This window comes from Bos indicus x Bos taurus, chromosome 21, assembly GCF_003369695.1.
Source record: "Bos indicus x Bos taurus breed Angus x Brahman F1 hybrid chromosome 21, Bos_hybrid_MaternalHap_v2.0, whole genome shotgun sequence".
NCBI lineage: Eukaryota > Metazoa > Chordata > Mammalia > Artiodactyla > Bovidae > Bos > Bos indicus x Bos taurus.
The window spans coordinates 28,808,955-28,833,102 of NC_040096.1; the positions used below are offsets into that span (position 1 = coordinate 28,808,955).

The following is a 24,148-nucleotide window of genomic DNA, read 5'->3' on the forward strand; positions in this document are numbered from 1 at the left end:
GCCCCGCCCTTACAATTCCTAGAGCCCCGCCTCATATCTCCGCTCCCCTCAGCTACTATCGCCCCGCCCCTGCGCTGCACGGCCGGCCCCACCCTTCCACATCGCCCCGCCCCTACAGTTCCTATGGCCCCGCCCAGTATCTGCCTCCCCGTCAGCTTCTATCGCCCCGCCTCTGCAGTGTACAACCAGCCCCACCCTGCCCTGGCGCCCCGCCCCCCTATTTATATACCGCCAGCCGTGCCCCGCCTCCGCAGTGCGCCCCTTCTCTGCCGGCTGTCCACGCGTGGCGTCGGTGCGTGTGGGAGGCAAGGTTGCCGCCATGGCGGCCGAGGCCCTTGCGGCTGAGGCGGTGGCGTCGCGCCTGGCGCGGCAGGAGGAGGACATCCGCTGGCTGTGGGCGGAGGTCCACCGTCTGAGGGACGAGCAGCTGAACGCACCGGACCGCTGCCAGGCCGAGGGGCCGTGCCTCACGCGCGAGGTAGCGCAGCTGCGGGCAGAGAACCGCGAGCTGCGCCACTGCCTGTACCGTCTGCGGCTGTGCCTTGCGGAGGAGCTGAGCCACCAAGCTCGGCTGGAGAGCGCGGCGCGGGCAGAGGTGGGGCGCGCGGCCGCAGGCGCGCAGGTACGGAGGAGGCGGCTGTCTGTCGGGCGGGGCGGTGCGCCGCTGGCCGGGGGTTGGGGGGACGGCAGGTGTGGATGCGCTGAGGACCGAGGGGCGGCAGGAAGGTGCTGAGACCGGACCTCCTCCCCGTTCCCCCCACGACCCCGCTCGGGCCCAGAGCCCACCGCAGGCCAGACACCCCAGGGCCGCTGCGTTTGCAGCGACTTCCAGGCTGACCTAAGGCAGTGAAGCCTCAGCTTTTCTAAATTGTCCGCTACTCATTTTCTTCGGTGGCAGAAATAGGGTTCTCCTTTCTTTGAAAAAAAAAAAAATGCTGCGGTGTTTAAAACTCAGTGTTCTTTGCTTGAGCGGAAGACCAGCAGCTCCCTATAGAAACCCTTCCCTTCGTTCTGATGAATGGCTTGTCTGACCTGTTGACAGGTGGCTTGGGGTGTTTGGTCCTTGCCTTGTTTCCGGGGCGGGGATGGGGGGAGGTCTGTTTTGAGATTTGCGTATTTAACCTTGTCACTTAATAGTGTTCTGAAAGATTGAGGGCACGAGGAGAAGGGGGCGACAGAGGGTGAGATGATTGGATGACATCATCGACTCAATGGACATAAGATTGAGTGAGCTCCTGGAGATGGTGAAGGACAGGGAAGCTTGCCGTGCTGCAGACCTTGGGGTCGCAGAGAGTCAGACATGCCTGAGCGACTAAGCACGCATGCATTTTATTGTTTTGATTCACTTACCTTCCAGTGGTGTAGGGTATTTTAAGTTCTTGCTGTGGCTCAGACTGTGGATGCTCTTCACTTTTTTGCCAGGGGACTGTGGTGTTCCTAGGTAACACCTTCCTGAAATAGTGCATTTAAAGTCGCTGGTGACAGCTCTGCAACCGACCTCCAGGGACATTGTTTAAGATTTGGGGTGGGGAGAATCATTAAAGAGCAAAATACATTAAGTACACTTAGCAAGAATGTATGAAAGTGCACAGACAGGAAGGACCGAACCCCAGAAAACCACTTAACTGTTGAGGGTTGAAGGTGGTGGTCAGGAGAGCCTCTCATATGGGATGCGTGCTGCCTTCCCCTGTCCCTGTTCCTTAGGCTTCAAACCTGTTGCTCTTTGTGGTCATTGGTATGAGTTGTTTATTATTTCCGTTTGTCAGCCTCCTCCTAGTCAAAGCCTAGAAGAGGACGTTAAAAAGGAGATCGACCCTGACAATGAGGTAAGTCATTGCTGTGGAAATAATAGGTAATTTTATTGTGTATATAATAATAATACATATAAATAATAAATAATATAAATATTAAAATAATGTTATATATGGAAATAACCTGTAATTTAAATATGCTTAATAGTTAATTGCCCAGGGGTGTGTGTGTGTGTGTGTGTGTGTGTGTGTGTGTTTGTGCTCAGTCGTGTCCAGCTCTTTGTGACTCCATGAACTGTAGCTCTAGAGCCTGGGAGCCACAACTATTGAGCCTGCACACCTACAGCCCATGCTCCACAACAAGAGAAGCCACTGTAATGAGAATCCCATGCACCTCTATTAGAGAGTAGCCCCCACTCACCAGAACTAGAGAAAAGCCTGTGCAGCAAAAAAGACACAGCACAGCCAAAAATAAAGATTAAAGAAAAAAAAAAAAGCTATCTTATCTTAGAGATGAGACAGCCACACAGCCATAAAGCACTGCTTAGTCTAAGTTGAGACAGCAGAGCTTTTCTTTTGTGTTAAGGAAACTGGCTTTGTTGCTTTTTTAATATAAGTCATTACAGCAACTGGAGAGAACTGATAAAGCACATCAACATTTGGTAGCAGCAGAGGAGGAGTACTTGGCCTCACAGAGATCCCTGGGGTTGAGGAGTTAAGACAAATAGGAGAAACAACTAGAGAACAAAGTCAGATAGTGTATCAGTTAAGGGCTGAGTTGTGTGGCTCTGTGCACACACTTGCTAAGTGTGCAGAGAAGGGCGATGCCAGTGGGTATAGCAGTTGGAAGAGGAGGGCTTTGCATGGCTTGGTGAGACCTGGGCTTCCCTGGTGGCTCAGTGGTAAAGAACCTGCCTGCCAATGCAGGAGCCTCAGCTTCAATCCTTGGATTGGGAAGATCCCCTGGAAAAGGAAATCCAGTATTCTTGCCCAGAGAATCCCAGGGGTAGAGGAGCCTGGTGGACTGCAGGCCATGGAGTCACAGTCAGACAGGAGCACACAGGAACTTAGTTGGGAGGGGGTCAGCCCTGTAGAGGGGAGTCTCTAGAGGGTGGGAGTTAAAGCAGAGCCTAGGAGAAGGCAATGGCACCCCACTCCAGTACTCTTGCCTGGAGAGTCCCATGGACGGAGGAGCCTGGTGGGCTGCAGTCCATGGGGTCGCTGGGAATCGGACGCGACTGAGTGACTTCGCTTTCACTTTTCACTTTCATGCATTGGAGAAGGAAATGGCAACCAACTCCAGTGTTCTTGCCTGGAGAATCCCAGGGATGGGGAAGCCTGCTGCACTGCCGTCTCTGGGGTCGCACAGAGTCGGACACGACTGAAGCGACTTAGCAGCAGCAGCAGCAGCAGGGGCTGGTGCAGGGGGATGCCGTGGGCCTACTGAGGAGGGTGGGGCTTATTTAAAGCTGAGCAGTTAGAAAAAAAGTGGGCTGTGTGTGTTAACCTTACAATATTGTGTATTCTGATGGCTTTCAGGTGAAGAATCCACCAAATTTTATGAAGGAAAGATTGAAGTTTTTTGAAATACTGAAGAAAGATCATCAGCTCTTACTTGCCATTTATGAAAAGAAGGGAGATTCAAGCAATGTGATCACAGTAAGAGTGGCTGATGGGAGAACAGTGAAAGGGGAAGCTTGGAAAACAACGCCTTACCAGGTGGCTGCAGAGATTAGGTAAACTGTAGTGTGGAGCAGATAATGTTAAGTGCTGTGCCAGAGTTTGGTGGGAGTGTGTTCTTGGGGCTGCTGAAGTATTTTTTTCTTAATTGAATAAATTAAATGTAATCAGTTTATTTATTCCCTCTTGGCTTCTAAAGAGGCCATTTAATAAGTTATTTAATATCAGAATACAGTCTCTACCTCTTTAAAGTGTTCAACTTTTAGAGTTCTAATAAAAATAGGTAGTAGAGAAAAGTGCCTATAATCCTTGACAGGCGACATGATATTGACTTGGTTTATCATCAAGATACTTCCGTGAGATTTTACAGGTCTTTTGTCAGACTTGACTCCAAGCCATTCTTCTGCCAGTAGATAACCATGGGTGAGTCTTTGGACCAGTGTGGGCAGATCCCTCCAGCTGTCCAAGCCTGTTTTCTTATACCTTAAGTGGAAATGATAATACTTTCATCATTTACCTTATAAGGTTGTAAATATTAAATGAAATAATGTATATGGAAGATACTCTGAAAATTAAAACCTCTCTAGAAATGTACAAATAAGGCTTACTAATTATAAATTGAAGATGTATGTGTTAGACCTATGATCAGCCCTAGAATAGGTGCTTTGATCTTCCTAGACTTTAGACACTTCAGTGAAGTTACATTGTTCTGACTAATGTTAATTCCTGGCATTAAATAAAATTCTGTGGAAGCTGTAGCTTAGAACTGCCATGTAAATAAACTTATTATTTAAAAAGCAAACTTTTCAACAATTCAGATCCTCAAATTCCTTTGAAAGCTGTGGTTAAGATTGTGTTTTTTTATCCTATTACATCATATACCCTCGAGGGCCCTCCCATCTGTTCCTGTGCTTTCCAGGAGAGATGGATAGATGCATGGGGAAAATGGGCTTTGAGGCAAAAGTAAACTTCTGTTTCTTCGTGGAGAGTCATATGCATGTTAGTGAATTGAAGTCTGAGCTGCTCTGCACTGAAGAGACGGTCCAAGCTCGGGAAACAAGGTCATTTCATCCTAGGCCGTGTTCTTCGTTGCACTGTCAGTGACATTCATTTCCACAGGCACCAGGTTAAAACCACCCTAGAGTTTGATGACAGAGGGGTTGCAGGAGTTGTCTACAAAGTAAAATTGTCCAGAGCTAAAGGATGGGCCTAGCCACATCAGACATACCTGATAAGAAGAAAGCAGAGATCATGATATTACCTTCAGGTGGCAGAACTCAGGGATACAGTCACTGAGTGGCAGACCGGGGCTTATTTTTAAAATAGAAGAACAGTGTAATCCCCAACTTTTTACACCCCTTTATGGATTATATAATGTAGCATCACACCAGAAATGCAAAATTATAAGAACTCAAGAGTAGCAGGCTTTAATATACCTGTCTCAGTTCTTGATCAAATAGGCCAAAGTTAAGATGACATGGTCTGAATGGTAACATTTAAGGTGGGCTTCATGGCTACTCCCTGGTCTCTGTTCTGTGGCCCACACGGTGCCTTCTTTCTTGGGACATGTGGTTGTGCTTTCAGCTCCTCAGAATAAGATGCAGAAACATACAGTTAGCATTCTGTGAACAAAATGAAATCCATTGTGAACTCAGTAAACATTAAATGGCAACAAGACAAAACAAAACTAGGAAATTAAAAACTTAAAGATACTCAGGTGAAGGGAAATAAAAACAAGTATTCTTAGGAATAGAAAGGAATATGCTTAGAAAATACTTCTTTTTAAAAAACTATTTATTTATTTGACTGTGACGTGTCTTGGTGGCAAACAAACTCTCAGTTGCAGCATGTGGGATCTAGCTTCCCAACCAGGGATCAAACCCTCTGCACTGGGAGCTCAGAGTCTTAACCACTGGACCACCAAGGAAGTCTCAGAAAATACTTATTACAGGAGAATACATTTCAGCATCTGTGGAATAAATCTGAAGTGGTGATCAGAAACAGATTTGTCTTGCTTGAAGGCTTTTATTATCGAATAAGAAAAAAGTGAAATGACTGAGAATTCAACTCAGGCAGTTAGGACAATTAAACAAGGAGGAAACTCTAAAATGTGACTTAGAGAAGTAACTGAAAAACTCTTGGTAAGGGTGCGGTGAGGTGGCTGGATACAAAAATAAAGTTAAAAATAATAGTTTTATTAAGTTATTCTGCCTGTTGCCTTGGTTTCCTGAGAGTGGATTGCATAGATGATTCTTCCTGCTCTGAAGGAGCGTAGTAGGCCTTCCGAAGTGCAGTGCTTAAGGTCCAGATCATTCAGGCAAGGATGGGAAGATTTGAAATCACTTTGGAGAAATAGCTGTGCATAAGAATGACACCACAGAAAGGGAAATGACAGATGTGAGAAAAATGCGCCATATAAAACAAATGATTGCTCCTTACATAGTTTTTCACATTAATAGGAAAAAGATGAAAACTTCAGAAGAAAAAATAGTCTTAGGAATGCAAATTAATTGTGTATTATATCTATTGGTCTATCAAAGGTTTATTACTAACAGTTAATATTGATAGAGTTTGAGGGGAGTGGCCCTGCTAGAGGGGGGAACGCAGAGGTGCTGTGTCTTTTTTAAATGTTTGAACCCCAGTCCTGACCCAGTCATCCTATACATAGCCAATTATCCTCAGAAAACACCCCCACAGAAAAAAATGGGCAAAGGACACTTGATAGCTCAGTGATGAGTAGCTCTTGGCTTGTGGTCCCCACACCAGCAGCACTGGCGTCACCTGGGAGCTTGATAGAAGAGCAGTGCTCCGGGCCCCTCGGGAATCAGTCAGTCACCTGTGCTGCCAGTGCCCTTGGGGCTCCTGACTAAACTGCTGCCGGAAGAAGCCCCTCAGAGACCGCAGCTTAGATAAGACAGATGCCACATTCTCCCCTTACAGTGTGGCGGAGGCCTCCTGGCGGGTATCTCTGGTCCAGGCCGTTATCTATGGACCCTGGTCTGCCCTTCACCATCTTGTCACTCACCCGTCCCTTAGGTGGGGTTTGTCTGCGTCTGGGGTATAGGCTGGGTGTCACCCATGGACCAGCTCACAGGCTAGGGGAGGAGCAGCTGAAGAATGAGGGTGCTTTGAGTCCAAGACCCCAGAGTGGCACACTTTAATCCCCTAGGGGCTGTGAGCTCATATGAAGTCACAGGCCCTGCTGAGCTGTGGGAGAATGGAGACACAGCTCCTACTGACCTAACGCATTTCCAGTCCAGGTACTCTTGTCACGGGAGAGAAGGCTCTTGGCATCAGGGACAGTGTCTCCCAGCTGTGTCCCTTGATGTCCACACCCCTGTGAGTAGCCCCCTGTCTCATGCCCCACCGTCCCTCCTCTCTCCCCTGTGAGTCAACTCCAGGCACCCCCAGCGGCAGCAGAAAGCCCGGGACTGAGTTTAGACACAACCGCCTTCCCCCCTCCACCCATCAGCCAGCGGCAAGCAAACTAACAGACAATGGGTTACAGTGAGGAATCAATGCAGTCACGGTCATTTGGGACACACAGGAGCAGTGCAGCTGGCACCGAGGCAGTGTTCAGGAGCCCTCGGGTCCTGTTGGCTTGGGTTGGCCTGTCTGGCTACCCTTTGTTCTCTGGGAGTAGCTTGGTTGCCCATTGTCCTCTGTTGGGCCTGGTTTTGCAGTTTGGAAGGTCCATCGTCATCCTTTGCCCTCACCTGCCACGTCTCAAGTGCGGACAGCCACTGGGTATGGAGGCTGCATGTTTGGTGCCGCTCCCCTGGTGTACATGGTGAAGCTGGGGGTGGGGGTCTCCGGGCTCCTCTGAGGGTCAGTCACGGGTGTCTGTGAGTGGGGCTTATGGTTTGTTCTGCAAAACAGTTCCCTCAAGCAGTTAACTGAAGTAGGCCTTTCACCAGAACCTTCTAATCAGTCTCACATGAGCGTAATCTTCCTAAAGAGTTCTCCTAGACCGGGACTTCTCACCCTTTTATTCCTTGGCTTTGTACTTGACTCATTTGTCTCTTCCTCCATTTAATGGACCAAGATTAGACATACCATAGGCCGGGGGAGAGTGGCTCCCTTACTCTGACCTGTGCAGTTGGACAGGCCCATCTTGTCTGTCCCTGCGTGGACTCTGAGAAGGGCTGTCACTGCCTTGCCACCTCTGCTGCAAGCAGAACAGGTCTCACCTGAGCATCCCATGGTCTGGTGTGTGCATGCTCATTTGCTTCAGTCATGTCTGACTCTCTGTGACGCCATGGACTGTGGCCCACGAGGCTCCTCTGTCCATGGGATTCTCCAGGCATGAATACTGGAGTGGGTTGCCATACCCTCCTTCAGGCGATCTTTCTGACCCAGGGATCAAACTCACATCTCTTAAGTCTCCCGCATTGGCAGGCAGGTTCTTTACCATTAGCGCCACCTGGGAAGCCCTCTTGGTCTGGTTGTCCTTGTTGTTTAGTCAGTCAGTTGTATCCCACTCTTTGTGTCCCCATGGACTGCAGCACACCAGGCTTCCCTGTCCTTATTTATCTTCCAGAGTTTTACTTGAACTCATGTCCATTGAGTTGATGATGCCATCCAACCATCTCATCCTCTGTAGTTTTTTGCTATAAGTCACAGGAGTTCCCTGGCATATCCCAACATTCTGCCTTTTCATTACCTGTTTGCTCATGTGCTACAGGCGTTGTGAGCAGATCTTTTGCCTGCAAGTCTTACAAGATACTTTATTTCGCTGTAACAAGAGTTGTTAGCTCTGCGCATCTTAGTATCTCTCCTTGTAACCGCTGCCCATCTGCTAAGCCAGTGCCATATAATTTGTCTTATTACTTCCAGGTCCTTGTTTCTGTGTTAGTTAAGACACAGGCTAAACTGCTGCAGTGGAGGCCACAGAAAACTCCATGGCTTAAATGTGGTCAGCATCTCTCAGAGCAGTCGGGGGGTGCAGGGTCCAGGCTGGGAGGCAGTGCTTCTCCATACCCTCATTTGGGGACCTGAAGTCCTTCCTTGTGGCTACTGGGTGGTCTGGTACAGTGTTGCCTTGTCTGTGTGGTCCAAAGGTTGTAGCTCACTTGTGTTCCATCCACAGAGGGCCGGGAGGGGGTGGATTGGTGCCCTGCATAGTCTAAAGGCAGAGATGTGGCAGTGTTTCTGCCCATCTCCTCCACCTTAGCCACACAGCCCCCTCCTGCTGCAGGGCCGGCCAGACGCTGACTGTAGAGTATGGAAATGATGGACTGGAGGGGCCCTGAGCTGCCTGGCCTGGCCAGCAGAGAGGAAAACAAGATTCTACTCCTTTGACAGTAATACTGAACATCTATTAAGTTCTGATTATGAGTACACCTTGTTTTTGTTGTTGTTTAGTTGCTCAGTTGAGTCTGAATCTTTGCGACCCTGTGAACTCTAGTCCGCTGGGGCCCCCCTGTCCATGGAATTCTCCAGGCAACAATACTGGAGTGGGTTGCCATTTCTTTCTCCAGGGTATCTTTCCGATCCAGGGATCGAACCCCCATCTCCTGCCATCTCCTGCATTGCAGGCAGTCTTTACCACTGAGCCTCCTGGGAAGCCCACACCTTATTTTATCCTCAGAATAAATATATGAAGAAGGTCCTGTAATTCCCGTTTTACTGATAAGGAAAGCAAGGCTTAGAAAAACTGAGTAAATTGTTTAGGGTTCAACCTGAGGTTGGCCTGACCCCAGAGTGTGTGCTCTTAACCACAGGGGTGTGCCCCGGCTCAGGGCACTCACAGAAATACAAATGAAAACATTACATTGCCAAGAAGACATAATTTTGTACTCCCTGAGATCACAGAGAAAGGTATTCTTGGGCCCTCTCCAGGTAGGAAAATTTGGCAATGTAGTCCAGTTAAGCTGTTAAAAGTTCAAAGCCCAGGTTTACTTATAGAATTTTCCTGAGAAAATAGTCAGGAACTAATATATATTTAATATTCAATGAATATTCAGGAATATTCACCGCAGCATTATTTGTCACTGCCAAAATAAAACAAGAAAAGCAAAACCCTCAAATTATAACCGAAATGCCCAGAAATAGTGGGTGCATTAGGCAAATCTTAGTTCTACTACAGCTGTCAGGTAGCATGTTTTACAAGTCTGTCTGCTGTTGGAGAAAATGTCATGGTTTACTGTTATGTTTAAAAAGTGAATGCAAGTCACTCAGTCATGTCCAACTCTCTTGCAACCCCATGGGTCACAGTCCATGGAACAGTCCATGGAACAGTTCTGTACAGTCCATGGAACTCTCCAGGCCAGAATACTGGAGTGGGTAACCTTTCCCTTCTCCAGGGGATCTTTCTAACCCACGGATTGAACCCAAGTCTCCCGCATTGCAGGTGGATTCTTTACCAGCTGAGCTACCAGGGAAGCCAAAGTTTAAAAAATAGGTTATCAGATAGCATAAGCAGAATAATACTTTCAAAGTTTTTATATTGATGTATAAATGTTGTGAGTACTTATCTCTGGGTGGTAAGATGTATGTGATTTTGTTTCTGTGCATTCTGTTTTCTGAATTTTTACAGTGAACAAATCATATTCCTTTTGTACTTAAATGTCACAAAATTTTTTAAAAAATTATCCTATTAGTTTACATTTGTACTTTCCACTTAAGAAAGAAACAAACCCTGGAAATTAATTTCATGTTTTGTTTTAAGGAATAGCTTTAGTCTGTTATGGGTTAACCCCACATGACTGTCCTTTCCCCAGTCAGGAGCTAGCGGAAACCACCGTGGTGGCTAAAGTGAACGGGGAGCTGTGGGACCTGGACCGCCCGCTGGAAGGGGACGCCACTGTGGAGCTCCTCACCTTCGAGGATGAGGAGGCCCGGGCCGTAAGTGTCTGAAAACCAGCCGACCACACTTTGGGTGTTTATGTTGTCAGATACACCTTGTACAAAGTCACACACTAAAGGGTAGAACAGTGGGTTTTGTGATCTTCTAAGTTTGGTGTTTAATAAATCTAACATTCATGACACTGTATTTAAAAGTGATTCATAAAGAGCATAAACAAAATAAGTAATGAAATATATAGCTTGCATATGTGTGTTAGTTTTTCTCACTTAAGGAGTAACAACTGTCACCTAGCTTCATACCAGATGCCACCCTGGAACTTGTAAACCTGTGTTGATTTCCTTGGTCAGCTGACCAGCGTCCAAGGTGCTGGGTGCATGTGCCCATCCTGTGGGCGGCAGAGTTCATGACAGGTGGAAGGGATAGTAAGCAAATCAAACAGCTAGATGCTTTCAGGTTGTGTCAGCCTCTGGAGAAGGTCAAGTAGGAGCCAGTCCGGAGCAGCTGTGGTGGCTGGCCTGGCAGGTGGTTTTAACCTTTTCCTGAGGTCAGAATCCTGCTGAGACCTGAGCAGTTTCCCACACAGGTGGGCTTTTGGTTGACCTGCAGACATGTTCTTTAACAGTGGGCTGCTAAGTGCCTTCAGTCTGTCAGGAATATGGGTAGTGGGGACAGGGGACCACCAAACTTAATGTTCCACAGAGGGGTCAGCCTCCTTGACGTTCTCTCCCCCGGTGTTCAGTGACACCATGAAAGATAAAGCATTTATCATATTATCACGGGAAATCTTCCTAGAGTGCCTGATCAGTCCACCCCTGGCACTTGGTGTCATGCTGTAGGGCTTCCAGAATAGTTGTGGTTGCTCATGAAAATGAGAGTTACCTTCCAGGCTCCAGCCCTAGCCCTGGTGTACATTATCTAGGTGAGACCCAGTGACATTGTCACAAAGGTACCATGTTAATAGTATGCAGAGCCCAAATGATTAAGTAACTTTTCCTTCCAAGAGACTCCTCTGCCTTCCTGAGTCCTCTTTCAAACTTCCACAGCCATGTGTTGTTTAGCATGTGAAGACTGCTGTGTAGACATAAAATCTTGTTAATGTGAGCAATGTCAGGAAAGCCACTGTGGCTGCATCTCTGACTCAGAAAGGTTGGCCAGGGGAGGAGGAGGAAGGGAGCCAGTGCTCACACTCACAGGTGGCCCTCTACATTGGGCCTGAACCAGCTCTGGGTGGCTGCTTCATGGTCCAGCTCTCTTCTACTCATGGTTGAGGCCCAGAAGAAAATGGTTTAGGAGCCGGGGTCAGCGCTGCTCAGAGTAAAGCTGCAGGAGAAGCATACAGCTGGCCGGTGGGGCAGGGGTGGGGTGGGGTGGGGTGGGGACACAGTGGGCTCCAACGAGGGCTCAGAAACAGGTGGGTCTCAGCAGTCTGCAGAGACGACACTGCCTGTGTCCTGGGGTCTGTCACCTAGTGCTGTACCCACATGCTCACTCGTTCCTGCATCTGCCTGGTGGCTTCCCATGATGCAGCTATGGCCTGGCCTCTGTCCCACCACAGGTATACTGGCACTCCAGTGCCCACGTACTCGGGGAAGCCCTGGAGCTCCACTATGGGGGCCTCCTATGCTGCAGCCCACCCGGCGACGGCAGCTTTCACTACGACGTGTACCTGGAAGACAGGTAACCCTGAGAGCCTACTTGTCAGTGCATTCTATCTGATACAGGACATGATTACAGATGGGCTAACCATTTGTGAGAATTACTATTTTTTATGAGTGTAGATTTGAGGGTAACTTCTCAAGTGGTTTTCTTTCTTTCCTCAAGAAAGACATGATGCACTATTTATCTAACCTGAGGCTCGTTAGGGCAGACTATTGATTCGGACCAGAGTGGTCAGGTTAATCCCCGGAGAGCAGGTAGACCTCATTGTGATGGTCAAGGGCGACGTGTCCCCCCAGCCACACATCCTGTGGCTGGTGCCAGAAGGGCCAGTCTCTGGAGGTTTCACATTCCCTATGTCTGTGCATGAACTCCCAAGCCACAGGCCCCACCTCAGCCCTCCTTACTTGTCATGACTGTATATGGAAACCTTCTCAGCTGTCAAACTGAAACCCAAGGGTCCTCCCTACCCCTGGCCCTCATCCCCCACCCTGTCACTCCATCCAGTTCTGCCCCTTTTGTCCCTTCAGTAGTTCTCCCCGACCCCGCTTCTCGCTCCTTCTGCCTTAGCGTAGACCCCTGGCATCTGTAGCCTGGTTGCCTGTGGTTCATTCTACCTCTAGCTGTTACCTCCACGCTGCCTCAGCGCCCAGTGCTCTATAGCTCCTAGCCCAGCCAGCTCATCCCCTGTGAGCACCCCTCCCCATCAGAGTCATCTCAGAATGTGTAGATGCCTATGTGCCGGGCTTGAGCTGTTGGCTCCCCAGTGGAGATCAGCCTGTCCTCATGGGCTCAGCCATCCAGTCGGGGGAGACAGACAGAAACAGATGCACCACCGTTTGCTGCGGGAGGTGACAGAGCTGTGGGACAAGCAGGTGGGCACTCAGCCAAGAGCTCAGTGACCTGGAAGTAGGGTGGGATGGAGGATGGTAGGAGCTGTCCCAGAGCATCCTAGGCCTCTGTGGGGCAGCTCTGGGCCTGGCAGTGGGGGGGTGCGGCTCACGAGACTGGAGGAACCTGAGCACAGACAGTGGAGGAGGGAAGGAAGTGGGAGTTAGGGGGAACATGTTGAGTCTCTGAAGTCCTGGACCATAGAACACCATGTTCCTCTGGGGAGAAAATTGATCTGCTGATGATTAGGGTCTCAGGTCACAGGTTCTGTCCCAGCGGTCTGTCGCTTCTGGCGACTGTCGCTTCTTCCCTGCAGGGCCGTGTCCAGCGCAGAGCTGCCGGTGCTGGAGAGCATGTGCCAGGCCATCATCAAAGAGCAGCAGCCATTTGAGAGACTGGAAGTCAGCACGAAGGTCCTTCTAGACCTATTCAAGGTGATTACGGGGGGGACTTGAGCAGTGAGCACACTACTGCTTTAAACAAATGGTCAGTCCCTGCTCACCACATTGTTCCTAACGCTTGGTTCAAATTTGTAATGCAGATAGAAGTAGATGAAGGGCCGGGAGAATAGTGTTAATTTGTGTGTTTTATAAATCTGATTAATCTTGAGTTTTGTTAGTACTCCAGCTATTGAATATCAACAATGTTAATAATACCATATAAAACTCTGGCTTTTCCCCTTTTCTTTGGGGTTTTCTGCTAATTTTTCAAATAGATTCTAGCCTGGAGTAACCTGTGTAAAACTTCAACTTTCTCTTTTTATTGTTCAAACTAATTTACTTAAATATCTTCTAAGTTTTATTTTTAAAATCATAAATATCAAAGAAAACATAATTTGAGAGTGTGTGCAATATTGTTAGTTTTGTGGGCTTGAATTAAAAAGTAGATTTGGATTTGGTAAAAGTTGCAGCTGCTTTTTTTCTGTGTGTGGTAAACTATCCAAAATATAAAAATTACCATTTGAATCCCGTTCTAAGTGGACAGTTCTGTGGTGTTAAGTACTCGCATGCTGTTGTGCAGCCACTGTCAGCGCCCATCTCCAGAGCTCTGCACCTCCCAGCAGTTACGCCGAATCCCCTTTTCCCACCCCTTCTGTCTCCTTGAGAGTGACTGCTCTAGGGCCTCATCAGGTGGAATCACACAGTAATTGTCCTTCTGAGTGGCCTGTCTCAGTGTTGTTTGCTCAAGGTTCATCCATGTCACAGCAAGTGTCAGAATTGCCTTCCTCTTTGAGGCTGAATAATACTCATTTCACTGTATGGATGGACTGCCTTTTATTTATTCACTCTTTGCCAATGGACATCTCTTGATTACTAAGAAAAATGTTACTACGTGGGTGTACTTGTATCTGTTCAGGTCCCCACTTTCAGTTCTTCAGTGTATACCTGGAAGTGGAGTTGCTGAATTATATGGAAATCTTATGTTTAATTTTTTGAGCAATTGCTATGCTGTTTGCCACAGTGGTTGTACTGTTTTACATTCCTACCAGTGTGAGCGTTCCAGCTTCTCTGTATTCTTGCCAATTTGACTTTTTCTTTCTCTCCCTTCCCTTCCCTTTCCCTTCAAAAAAATAAAATAACTGTTCCAGTGGGTGTGAGGAGGTACCCTATTCTGGTCTTTATTTGTATTTCTCTAATGGCTGGTGAGAACATCTTTCCACATGCCTGTTGCCATTTGTAGATCTTCTTTGGAGAAATGTCTGTTCAATCCTCTGCCCACTTTTGAATTGGGTTGTTTGTTTTTTGGTGTTGAGCTGTAGGAGTTCTTGATATATTCTGGATATCAATCTCATATTAGATATGTGATTTGCAATTATTTTCTTGCATTCTTTGGGTTGAGAACTAAACTCCATCAAAACTTTGTGAAGAAAAATGACTTGATTTCAACGTGTAAGTACACAACAGTTAAATCATACAAATCTATTTTTTTATCCTAACAATTACCTCCTTTAAGTAGTTATTTAATACAAAGTATCTGGCACAACAGTAATAATGATGAAAGTAGAAAAGTGTCTGCTAAGTTTTTTAATGTAATAATATCATTTACCATAGACTTTGTTTTAATTTTTTGTTCAGATTCATAATGTAGCTGTGTCTTCAGAATTTTATTTATTTCGTGTAGTTAAAGCTGAAATCTTCTAGAACAGTCCAGTTTAATAATGCCATTCCCAAATCTGAGCCATGTATGTCATCTGAAATTTTCTGGTAGTCACATTTTAAAAGTAAAAGAAAGGTGAAATTTATCTTTATAACATTTTATTTAACCCAACAAATCAAAAAATATTACTTCAACATGTAACCAACATAAAAAGTGATTTTATGTTCTTTTTTTTCACATTGTGCTTCTGGAATCCAGTGTGTTTTGGCCTGGCGGTGCCCCTCAGTTCAGATCAGTTACGTGTCAAATGCTCAGGGCCCACACAGGCTCTGGGCACCCATCCTGGACGGCACAGAACCAGGTGCTGAGCTCCATGTGTCCCCAGGGTCTCAGCACCTAGAACATAGCAGACACCCATTCAGTGTTTGTTGGGAAAAGGGAACATCTTTTCCCACTTAAACGTTTTATGCAATACTATTTGGGTGTGTTTTTCTTTGTAGTACAATAAATTTAAATGCCGCATCCTGAAGGAGAAGGTGGCCACGCCAACGACCACAGTTTACAGGTAACGTGTGTGTGTGAATTGTAAACTCTGCTCAGTTATGCATCTGAAGGCGTTAGCAGAAGCAAGTTTGTCTTTGAGTGGGAGGCCTGATTGTAAGTTTGCATGGTTGACAGAGTACTCCTTTGTGTAGGGACTCTGAAATGTCACCACAAAGGGAGGTAATGATTTTCTCATTTGTATTTATCAGGATGGTACTAAAAAGCCACAGGATTCCGTGGTGGCTCAGGGATAAAGAACCCTCTTCCCAAAGCAGGAGACATGGGTTTGATCCTGCTTTGGAAAGATGCCCTGGAGGAGGAAATGGCAACCCACTCCAGTATTCTTGCCTGGAGAATTCCATGGGCAGAGGAGCCTGGTGGGCTACAAGTCTATGGGGTCACAAAGAGTCAGACACAACTTAGCAACTAAACAATAACAAACCCACATTCTGTTTTGGGGATGTTAGCTATAGAGTGCTTCTCTCCTTGCAAGTGAAACTGTGTTCTCAGGGCCTCATGTTTTGGGGGGCTGTTCAGGAAAGGAATTCTGTTCACCCTCCCGTGTTCATATTGGAGGGCAGTGGAGCTGTAGTGGGCCATCTCCTCAGGTATGATTCTCTGCCTCTCACCACACTCTCCACTATCTGGGGGCCAAGAGCATCACCCTCTATGCATCAGTAAGGCAGAATAGAAGTGGTGGATAGCAATGACCATGGGAGCCCAAACCCAAACCCTTAGTTCTACTATATGTCAGGCTCCCAGCCCCCTTATTGTCCGCTTGTTCAGCTGCCTTATGGGTACCGCTTGTCCACACTCCTGGTGTCCCCTTCTTTGGCTGCCTGTGACCTTCTCAGTCCCATCAGAGAAGACTTGTCCCTGTAATAAATATGACCACAGATGTCCTGTATAGGGCACTTCCTTTCCACACTCAAGTGCTGTGGTTCTGTGGCTTACCTGTACCGTAAGTAAAGTCACACCCCCTTCATGCACAGCTGTGCACAGTGTGTTTCCTGAAGAGTCATGTGAACACGTGGCCACTTTATGCTGCAGGTGGATACCATGCTTGTTTTTACCACTCTCCAGTGACCTGATAAGATTTTATTATTTATTACCTGTAATACAAATAAATGTTAGCATACCATTTCAGAGTTTAAAAACAAATGAGGAAATTGACAAGATATGGTGAGTTTTAAATTTCTGACTTTTAATACTTGATCTTCTGTGGTTTTTAAATATAATTTTATTTCTTTATGGCTGTGCTGGGTTGTCATTGATGTGCGAGGGCTTTGTCTAGTTGTGGAGAGTGGGGGCTACTCTTTGTTGCAGGCCCTAGAGCACCCAGATTTCAGTAGTAGTGGCACATGGGCTTAGTTGCTCTGCAGCATGTGGAATCTTCTCGGACCAGGGCTTGAACCCATGTCCTCTGCATTGGCAGGTGGATTCTTATCCACTGCACCACCTGGAGACTCCCTTTTTGTTTTTGTTTTTTTAAACATTTCTTAGGTCAGCATTAACACTTATTTTATCAATTGGAATGGCTTGTGTCTAATTTTTTGAACATAAATGACTTTTTTCCCTATGGGGTTATTTAAAGATTGACTTATTTAAGTCTTTCTTACTAATCAGGCACTTTTTTCCATTTCTCTTGAGCATTAACTTACAATCTCCTTTTTGGACAGAGAACAGTACATAAATCCCGGTCATTCAAAGAAATGGTGTTTTCATGATTAAAACTTCATTCTACTTTGAATAATCCAGTCCCTTTATGTGTTCATTATAATTTTTAACTTTTTAACTAGTGAACTTTAAAAATATTTAAAATTTGTTGGAATAGTTCTTTCTTTACTAAATTTCTCTTGAATTGGTTGACGTTAAGTCACCTTTTCTCTGACGTGCATTGTTGCTATCTTAACTCTGTTCATGTTTCTGTACATAGAGAAAAGTCTACTCTTGTTAGGGTTTTATGACCCCTTGTTCATTACAGGTGCAGGCAAATGCTTTATAGTGGTTTCATCTCTGATCTAAACTTTTGCATCATATAATAAACCAAAATACAAGTAGGCATTTTGTTATAAAACCAGAGGGCCTGAAAACAAGCAAAGAAAACCCTTGCATTTATATATTTATTTAATAGAGTTTATTTTTTGGAGCAGTTTTAGGTTTGCTGCAGAATTTAGAGGATGGACAGCGAGTTCCCATACACCCTTGCCCCTGTGTGCATGTGGCTTCCCCATGGTCAAGATCCGCTCCCCCCATCCGGAGTGTGACATGAGTTATATAATCCATCTACACTGCCATGTCTCTGTCACCCAAATCCAGCATTTACATAGGTTTCAAGCTTGGTGTTGTGTGTTCTGTGCATCTGGTGAAGTTTATTTTTGACTTAAATTATCAAGTGAATGTATTTTTTATATCTTTTATGTAATTTTGGTTTTGAAAATGAGTGTAGAGGGGGAAAGTGGATTTTTGATTTTCCAACAGTGAAGATTAAGAGCCTTGTGTGTGTCCAGCTGTTTGCGACTCTATGTACTAAAGCCCTCCAGTCACCTCTGTTCATGAAATTTCCCAGGTAAGAATACTGGAATGGGTTGCCATGTTCTCCTCCAGTAGATCTTCCTAATCCAGGGATTGAACCCATGTCTCTTGCATCTCCTGCACTGGCAGGCAGGTTCTCTACCACTGAGTGACCTGGGAAGCCCTTTAAGAGCCTCAGGATGTGTGTCTGTCTGCAAAGTTTCTTTCCAAAGATTCTGTGGCTTCTGTATGCGACCTGAAGGGGGAAGATTGGGATCTAAGACCGGGTGACTCGCCTCTTTCCTGCACCCTAAATTAAAAATGGATTCACACTAAGTTGTTCCTGAATTAAACACTGCCCCAGAACATAGAACATGGTTTCCAACCAATAGTCCCCAAAGCTGTAACTGTGTCTGGACATGTTTTAAATATTTCACCACAGGTGCGGTCCACTAGTTGAACTTTGTAAAGGGCCTCACGTAAGACACACTGGAACTATTAAGGTCATAAAAATTTTCAAGGTAAGGATTGATTTTTTTCTGATATAGTCAACTTTAAGTGAACTAGATAAGATAGTAGTTCAATAATATCTTGTATAATATGAGCACTGTGCCACTTTCAAACACCACATGTGTATTTGACTTTTGTATAGGCTTCTAAAAATAATATGGTGTTTTAGGATTGATAATTAGAACATTTTACATAGCCTTTGATTTTCTGTCATTTAACCTTACTGTAAGTTTCACAGTACATTTCATTTTTATCTGTAAAAATATTCTGCATACTCTTGTTTTCTTGAGTTGTTCTAATGTGAACAAGAGTGTTTATCTTCCATGAGAATAATATAATGTAGGAAAAGGAGGGAAAACAAAGATGGAGTGGTATGATGCCGAAAACACGCTGTGGGAGCGAGAGGCCTGGGACTGATGGAGCTGTCCTGACCTGTCTTGGTTTTCTCAAGGCGGGAGGAGGCGGGTGGAGGAGGGGGCCGGCTACCACACCCCTTTCTCCTTTACTGCCCTCTTCTGGGTAATGCACTTGGTGCTTGCCTTCTCTCATTTTCACACTTTCTCACTTTTCACTCCTAGAACCCACAGCAGACTGACTATGTAATTTACTGATTAATGATGTAATTTGGAGTGGGAAGATTTAATTAGAAACAATCTAAGATTCTAAGTCTACAAGAAGTCCCCTGTGAGTCAGCTGTGCTGATGTTTGGGTAGGAAGTTGTGTATAGTCCCTCATCCCTTGGTGTCCAGGATGCTTGGCTTATATCCAAGTCCAAGGCAGTTCAGCCCCTGGTATGAACCACCTGCACATATTAGTATTTCAGAGCGGTTTACTGCTCACCAAGAGTTTGACGTATTTACCCGAATCTTGTCTGATGTCTAGAATTCATTGGCATACTGGGCGGACAACCCTGAGATGGAAATGCTGCAGAGGGTCTACGGGGTGTCCTTTCCTGACGAGCAGCGGATGGCTGCCTGGGAGGAGCTCCAGGAGGAGGCCAGGGCCCGGGACCACAGGACGATTGGGAAGGTGCGCCCGCCAAGTGCTGCTGAGCTGCTCTGTGACCAAAGCTTGGAACCAGACTGTCCTAATGCTGACATTTCTTCTCCCCTCCTGTCTTCTGTTTCCCTGGCACTCATGGTTTACTGCTGAGTTCTTTCACACTCCTACCCCCAGTGTCTACTAACCTTTTTCCTTCTTGTATTTCCATTAGATTTAAAAAATTGCACTTCTCTCTTGTTTTTATAATGACACAAAAATTTTTAAAGAAAAAAGAGTGTGTACCTGATAGTATACTTTGTATTTGGGAAGCAGAGCAAGAACAAGACTTGCAAGCAGGTGGACCTGGTTTAACTCTCAGTCCTCCACGTGGGAGCTGTGATGTGAGGGGCCGGCGCTCACTGTGGAGCTCCATGTCCTTTGCTCTGCTGGGAGTGTGTGGGGTGGCAGGGGACGGACACTGGAGGGTGGTGGCCACCCGGGTGGGCTCTCAGCATGACAGCCACGCAGAGGTCACTGCCACTCAGAGCCCACCTCCAGCAGTGAACTTTCCTGACCTTTTGCCATGTCGTCTCCTCGTGAGGTCCATACCCTAAGGTGCCAAGTAAGAAATTGGCAGTAAATCCCAGGTGAAATAAGAGTTAAGTTCAAAGCTGAGTAATCATAAATATGAGTTGTAACTTCACATGCACTTTTACATAAGTCAGATTCATGTATTTGGAATGTCAGCTATTAGAACTTGGAAATAACTGAGTGTATGTTTTATTCTAGCATATCATATGTGTACAGTAAATATGCAACAGCAGTGGAATTTGAGACACAATTACTTTTTCAACCTAGGAACAGGAGCTTTTCTTTTTCCATGATCTGAGCCCCGGAAGCTGTTTCTTTCTTCCTAGAGGAGCCTGCATTTATAACACACTGATAGACTTCATACGAGTAAGTAATTTTTAAATATTCTATGCTTATTCAACTCCATTTTGTATTTTACCATTTTCTCTCATCATAACATAGCCAAGCATTTCCATTGATTTAATTTTAATAATATTCAGAATTTTGAACCTCCAAGAGAAATGCTGCATTGTGCCTTCAACTAAAAACAATGAGACAATTTGTATTTTCCTTGAATTTCATTAAATGTGTCTCTTGTCCGTGTGAGTTTCTAGAGCACATATGGTACAAAGATAAACTTTAGACCAACTGTGGAACTCCCTGTGAGAGAGGAAGGAGGAAATGTTCTGTGTGACACATTACCACCTGAGATTGCAAATGATGGTGGCCTTAAGAGGATGTTTGACACAACTCCAGATCTCCGTACGTTTTAGATTAAGGTTTAAGAGGAATATCCTGAGATTGCCACAAAAGCACTGAAAAGCCTGCTTCCATTTCCAGTATCCCATCTTTGTGAAGCAGGGTTTTTTGCAGTGAAAGTGAAAGGCATTCAGTCATGTCCAACTCTTTGCAACCCCATGGACTGTATAGTCCATGGAAATCTCCAGGCCAGAATACTGGAGTGGGTAGCCTTTCCCTTCTCCAGGGGATCTTGCCAACCCGGGAGTGATCAAACCCGGGTCTCCTGCATTGCAGGTGGATTCTTTACCAGCTAAGCCACAAAGGAAGCCCAAGAATGCTGGAGTGGGTAGCCTATCCCTTCTCCAGCAGATCCTCCCGAACCAGAAATCAAACCAGGGTCTCCCGCATTGCAGGTGGCTTCTGCAGTGACAGCAGCCAAAATGGGATCATGGAGTAAGCTGGACATATGCAACACACTCCAGGTGTCACTGTTTTCCAGTGCCCCTAGATGGGACCATCCAGGCACAGGAAAACAGGCTCAGGGCTCCCACTGATTCTGCATTATGGTCAGTTGTATAATTATTTCATTATATATGACAGTGTAATAACAATGGAAACAAAGTGCACAATAATTGTGGGCTTCCCAGGTGGGACTAATGGTAAAGAACCCGCCTGCCAATGCAGGAGACCTGGGTTTGATCCCTGGGTTGGGAATATCCCCTGGAGGAGGGCATGGCAACCCACTCTAGTATTCTTGCCTGGAGAATCCCATGGACGGAGGAGCCTGGTGGGCTAGAGTCTGTCCATGCAGTCCCAAAGAGTCAGACACGACTGAAGCGACTTCACACACATGGACACACACAATAAATGTAATACACTTGAATCATCCCAACCTCCCCCACCCCTGCTGCCAGTCATTGGAAAAATTGTCTGCGCCTAAACTGGTCCTGGTGCCAAAAATGTTGGTGACTGGTGTTATATACTACGTACAATTATATTATGAAATGAATATGTGCGTGTATGCTTGCATGCTAAGTCGCTTCAGTTGTGCCCAACTCTTTGCGGCTATGGACTGGAGCCTACTAGGCTCCTTTTTCTGTGGGATTCTCCAGGCAAGAATACTGGAGTGGGTTGCCGTATAAGATGAATATACTTAATGTGAAAAGTATACTGAGCACACATGAATCTTTCTTTTATGATCCATAAGGTACCACGCTTAAAACCAAGGGCATATTAGCTGTGAACTGATGTAAGGCATGATCCTGAATTTAGCAGTCCTTGTCTGGGTTATGCCCTGCAGTTATGCCCTGCCCCAGCAGATTTCAGCTCTGTGCGCCTGTCTCCTTTAGGAGCAGCACCACCAGCGCAACTTCACGGAGGTCCTGTCCCCCAACATGTACAGCTGCAAGCTCTGGGAGGCTTCTGGACACTGGCAGCATTACAGTGAGAACATGTTCACCTTTGACATCGACAAGGACACTTTCGCCCTTAAGCCCATGAATTGTCCAGGGCACTGGTGAGTATGAAAAATGAAGCAGATCTGTACCTAGCAGGTACTTCACTACAGTTAGTTTTTAATGTTATTTTGCTTTTTAGAGTTAAGAGGGTCCTTTAACATGAAGAGCGGTGCTTAGAAATCATCTTTACCAAGTTGTTTCATTCTGAAGGGTGAATTTACTTTTAAAATATGTTTGCTCTTTGCCAGATGTAGGCTGTTGGCTGGAAAACATTTAGTATTTTGTGCTTCTCAGAGGATAATATTACCCATCAATTTTATAAATTATTACATTTCTCTTCCCAGTGGTAATATACTTCAGATATACATATTTGCAGAACATTTAGTTCTTACAGGCTATTTGGGTTGATTATAACAAGACCAGTGAGCTCACAATCAGTGACTGGATTTCATTGATTCTAAGATGCATTCCCCCCCCCGTATTTCAACATCCCTGAAATTGAGACGTGTCTTATAGTTGGTATCTTAGCATTATGCCATAATTTAACTCATAGTTGTTTTCTTTCTTGGTTGTACATAATGTAATGGTCCATCTTACAGCCAAGGTTGTCTTAGAGTCTATGAAAGAATGTAATTATCATAAAGCTGCATAGGATGCGAATGCAACCTTGTCAGAGAAGTAGATTTTACGACTGCAAGTGAACACGTACAATTTTCCACCAAAAAATATCCCACCTATTGTAGCTTCATATCAACATACACAGTTTCAGTAAATTGACCTTAGAAGGTAACTACTTGAAAGAAACCTCTGAATACTGAAAAAAACTCTTTGCCCTTTTCAGTAAAGACTAAAGGAAGTTCAACTCTGTGGTAACTGCATATAAAAGATATGTATTTATCTTTAATTTTATGAAAACTGATATGTAAATATTCTATGGCCTCTTTTTTTAAACAAAGGTGGAGGCTAAAACCTAGTGCTTTGCCTTCTCCAAACACCTGTGTTAACTACTTCTTAACTCAGTTTCCCATTGGGTACCAGTTGAAGCTGTGATTTCAGTATTATTACAAGAAAGCTGAACACAAGCAGAGAGTGTAATTTTGTATTTTCTTATATCAGAACAAGGAATCAGGATCACAGTAGCTTAGTGGTGATGGGCTGTGGGAGCAAGGGTTGCTTCCTGCAGGAGAGAGGCCTTGCATGCAGGGAGAATATTAGCGGGGTGCTTTAGACACAACCATTTCCTCCTGGAGCTCATGAGCAGAGTGGAGAAGGAACAAATACACAGACAGTCAGTTATTGAAGAAGTAAGACCAGTGTCAAAACTGCGGCAATTCTGGGTGTTCTTGGAGCCTGAGGCTCGACTGACCAGCCCCTCTGGGGAGTGTCCAGGGCTGCCTCACTTAGGAAGTAGCCTTTGAAATGGATTGTAGATGGTTGAGAATAGGAAGCAATATTTCTGGAGGAGATGATTGGGTTCTTCCTCAGAGTGTGCAGTGGTGTAAATACAGCGTTCAGTAATTCATGGGAGAAGAAATTTCTTTTAATTGGTGATCTAAGAACCAGAATCAGGTGTTTACAAATCCCGAGTCATTTAATTGTTAACTTACTAACATTCAGATGGTTACTGCATCTCTTCTGCAGTAAGGAAACACTGTGTGCCCCTGTGTCTTTTCTAGTCTGATGTTTGCCCATCGTCCACGGTCTTGGAGGGAAATGCCGATCAGACTTGCTGACTTCGGGGTTCTTCACAGGAATGAGCCATCAGGAGCTCTGAGTGGCTTGACCTGCGTCAGGCGCTTCCAGCAGGATGACGCTCACATCTTCTGCACAGTGGGGCAGGTAGACGGGAACTCAGGGACGCATTGTCAGCACAGGTCCACGGTGGAGTAGGTAAACGGGGACTAAGGGAGGCATGGTCAGCATGGGTCCATGTTAGGGCAGGTAAACAG

At 45.7% G+C, this 24,148-nt stretch overlaps 1 protein-coding gene across 7 annotated transcripts in view; it reads left to right on the top strand.

The window, feature by feature from the left end:
• The first annotated feature begins 219 nt into the window (after positions 1-219).
• TARSL2 (threonyl-tRNA synthetase like 2) overlaps positions 220-24,148 on the top strand; it is a 44,183-nt gene continuing 20,254 nt past the window's right edge. For 2 of the 7 annotated variants that reach the window (XM_027520953.1, XM_027520952.1), the window contains exons 1-12: positions 220-622; positions 1,767-1,826; positions 3,291-3,487; positions 10,154-10,277; positions 11,795-11,916; positions 13,103-13,220; positions 15,384-15,448; positions 18,383-18,461; positions 19,333-19,479; positions 20,290-20,388; positions 22,092-22,258; positions 23,876-24,038. In XM_027520953.1, coding sequence (XP_027376754.1) covers positions 320-622; positions 1,767-1,826; positions 3,291-3,487; positions 10,154-10,277; positions 11,795-11,916; positions 13,103-13,220; positions 15,384-15,448; positions 18,383-18,461; positions 19,333-19,479; positions 20,290-20,388; positions 22,092-22,258; positions 23,876-24,038 — 1,644 coding nt within the window. In that variant the 5' untranslated portion in view covers positions 220-319. The remainder of the gene's footprint in view (positions 623-1,766; positions 1,827-3,290; positions 3,488-10,153; positions 10,278-11,794; positions 11,917-13,102; positions 13,221-15,383; positions 15,449-18,382; positions 18,462-19,332; positions 19,480-20,289; positions 20,389-22,091; positions 22,259-23,875; positions 24,039-24,148) is intronic. The other 5 variants (XM_027520954.1, XM_027520951.1, XM_027520956.1 and 2 more) reach the window with 4 other exon arrangements.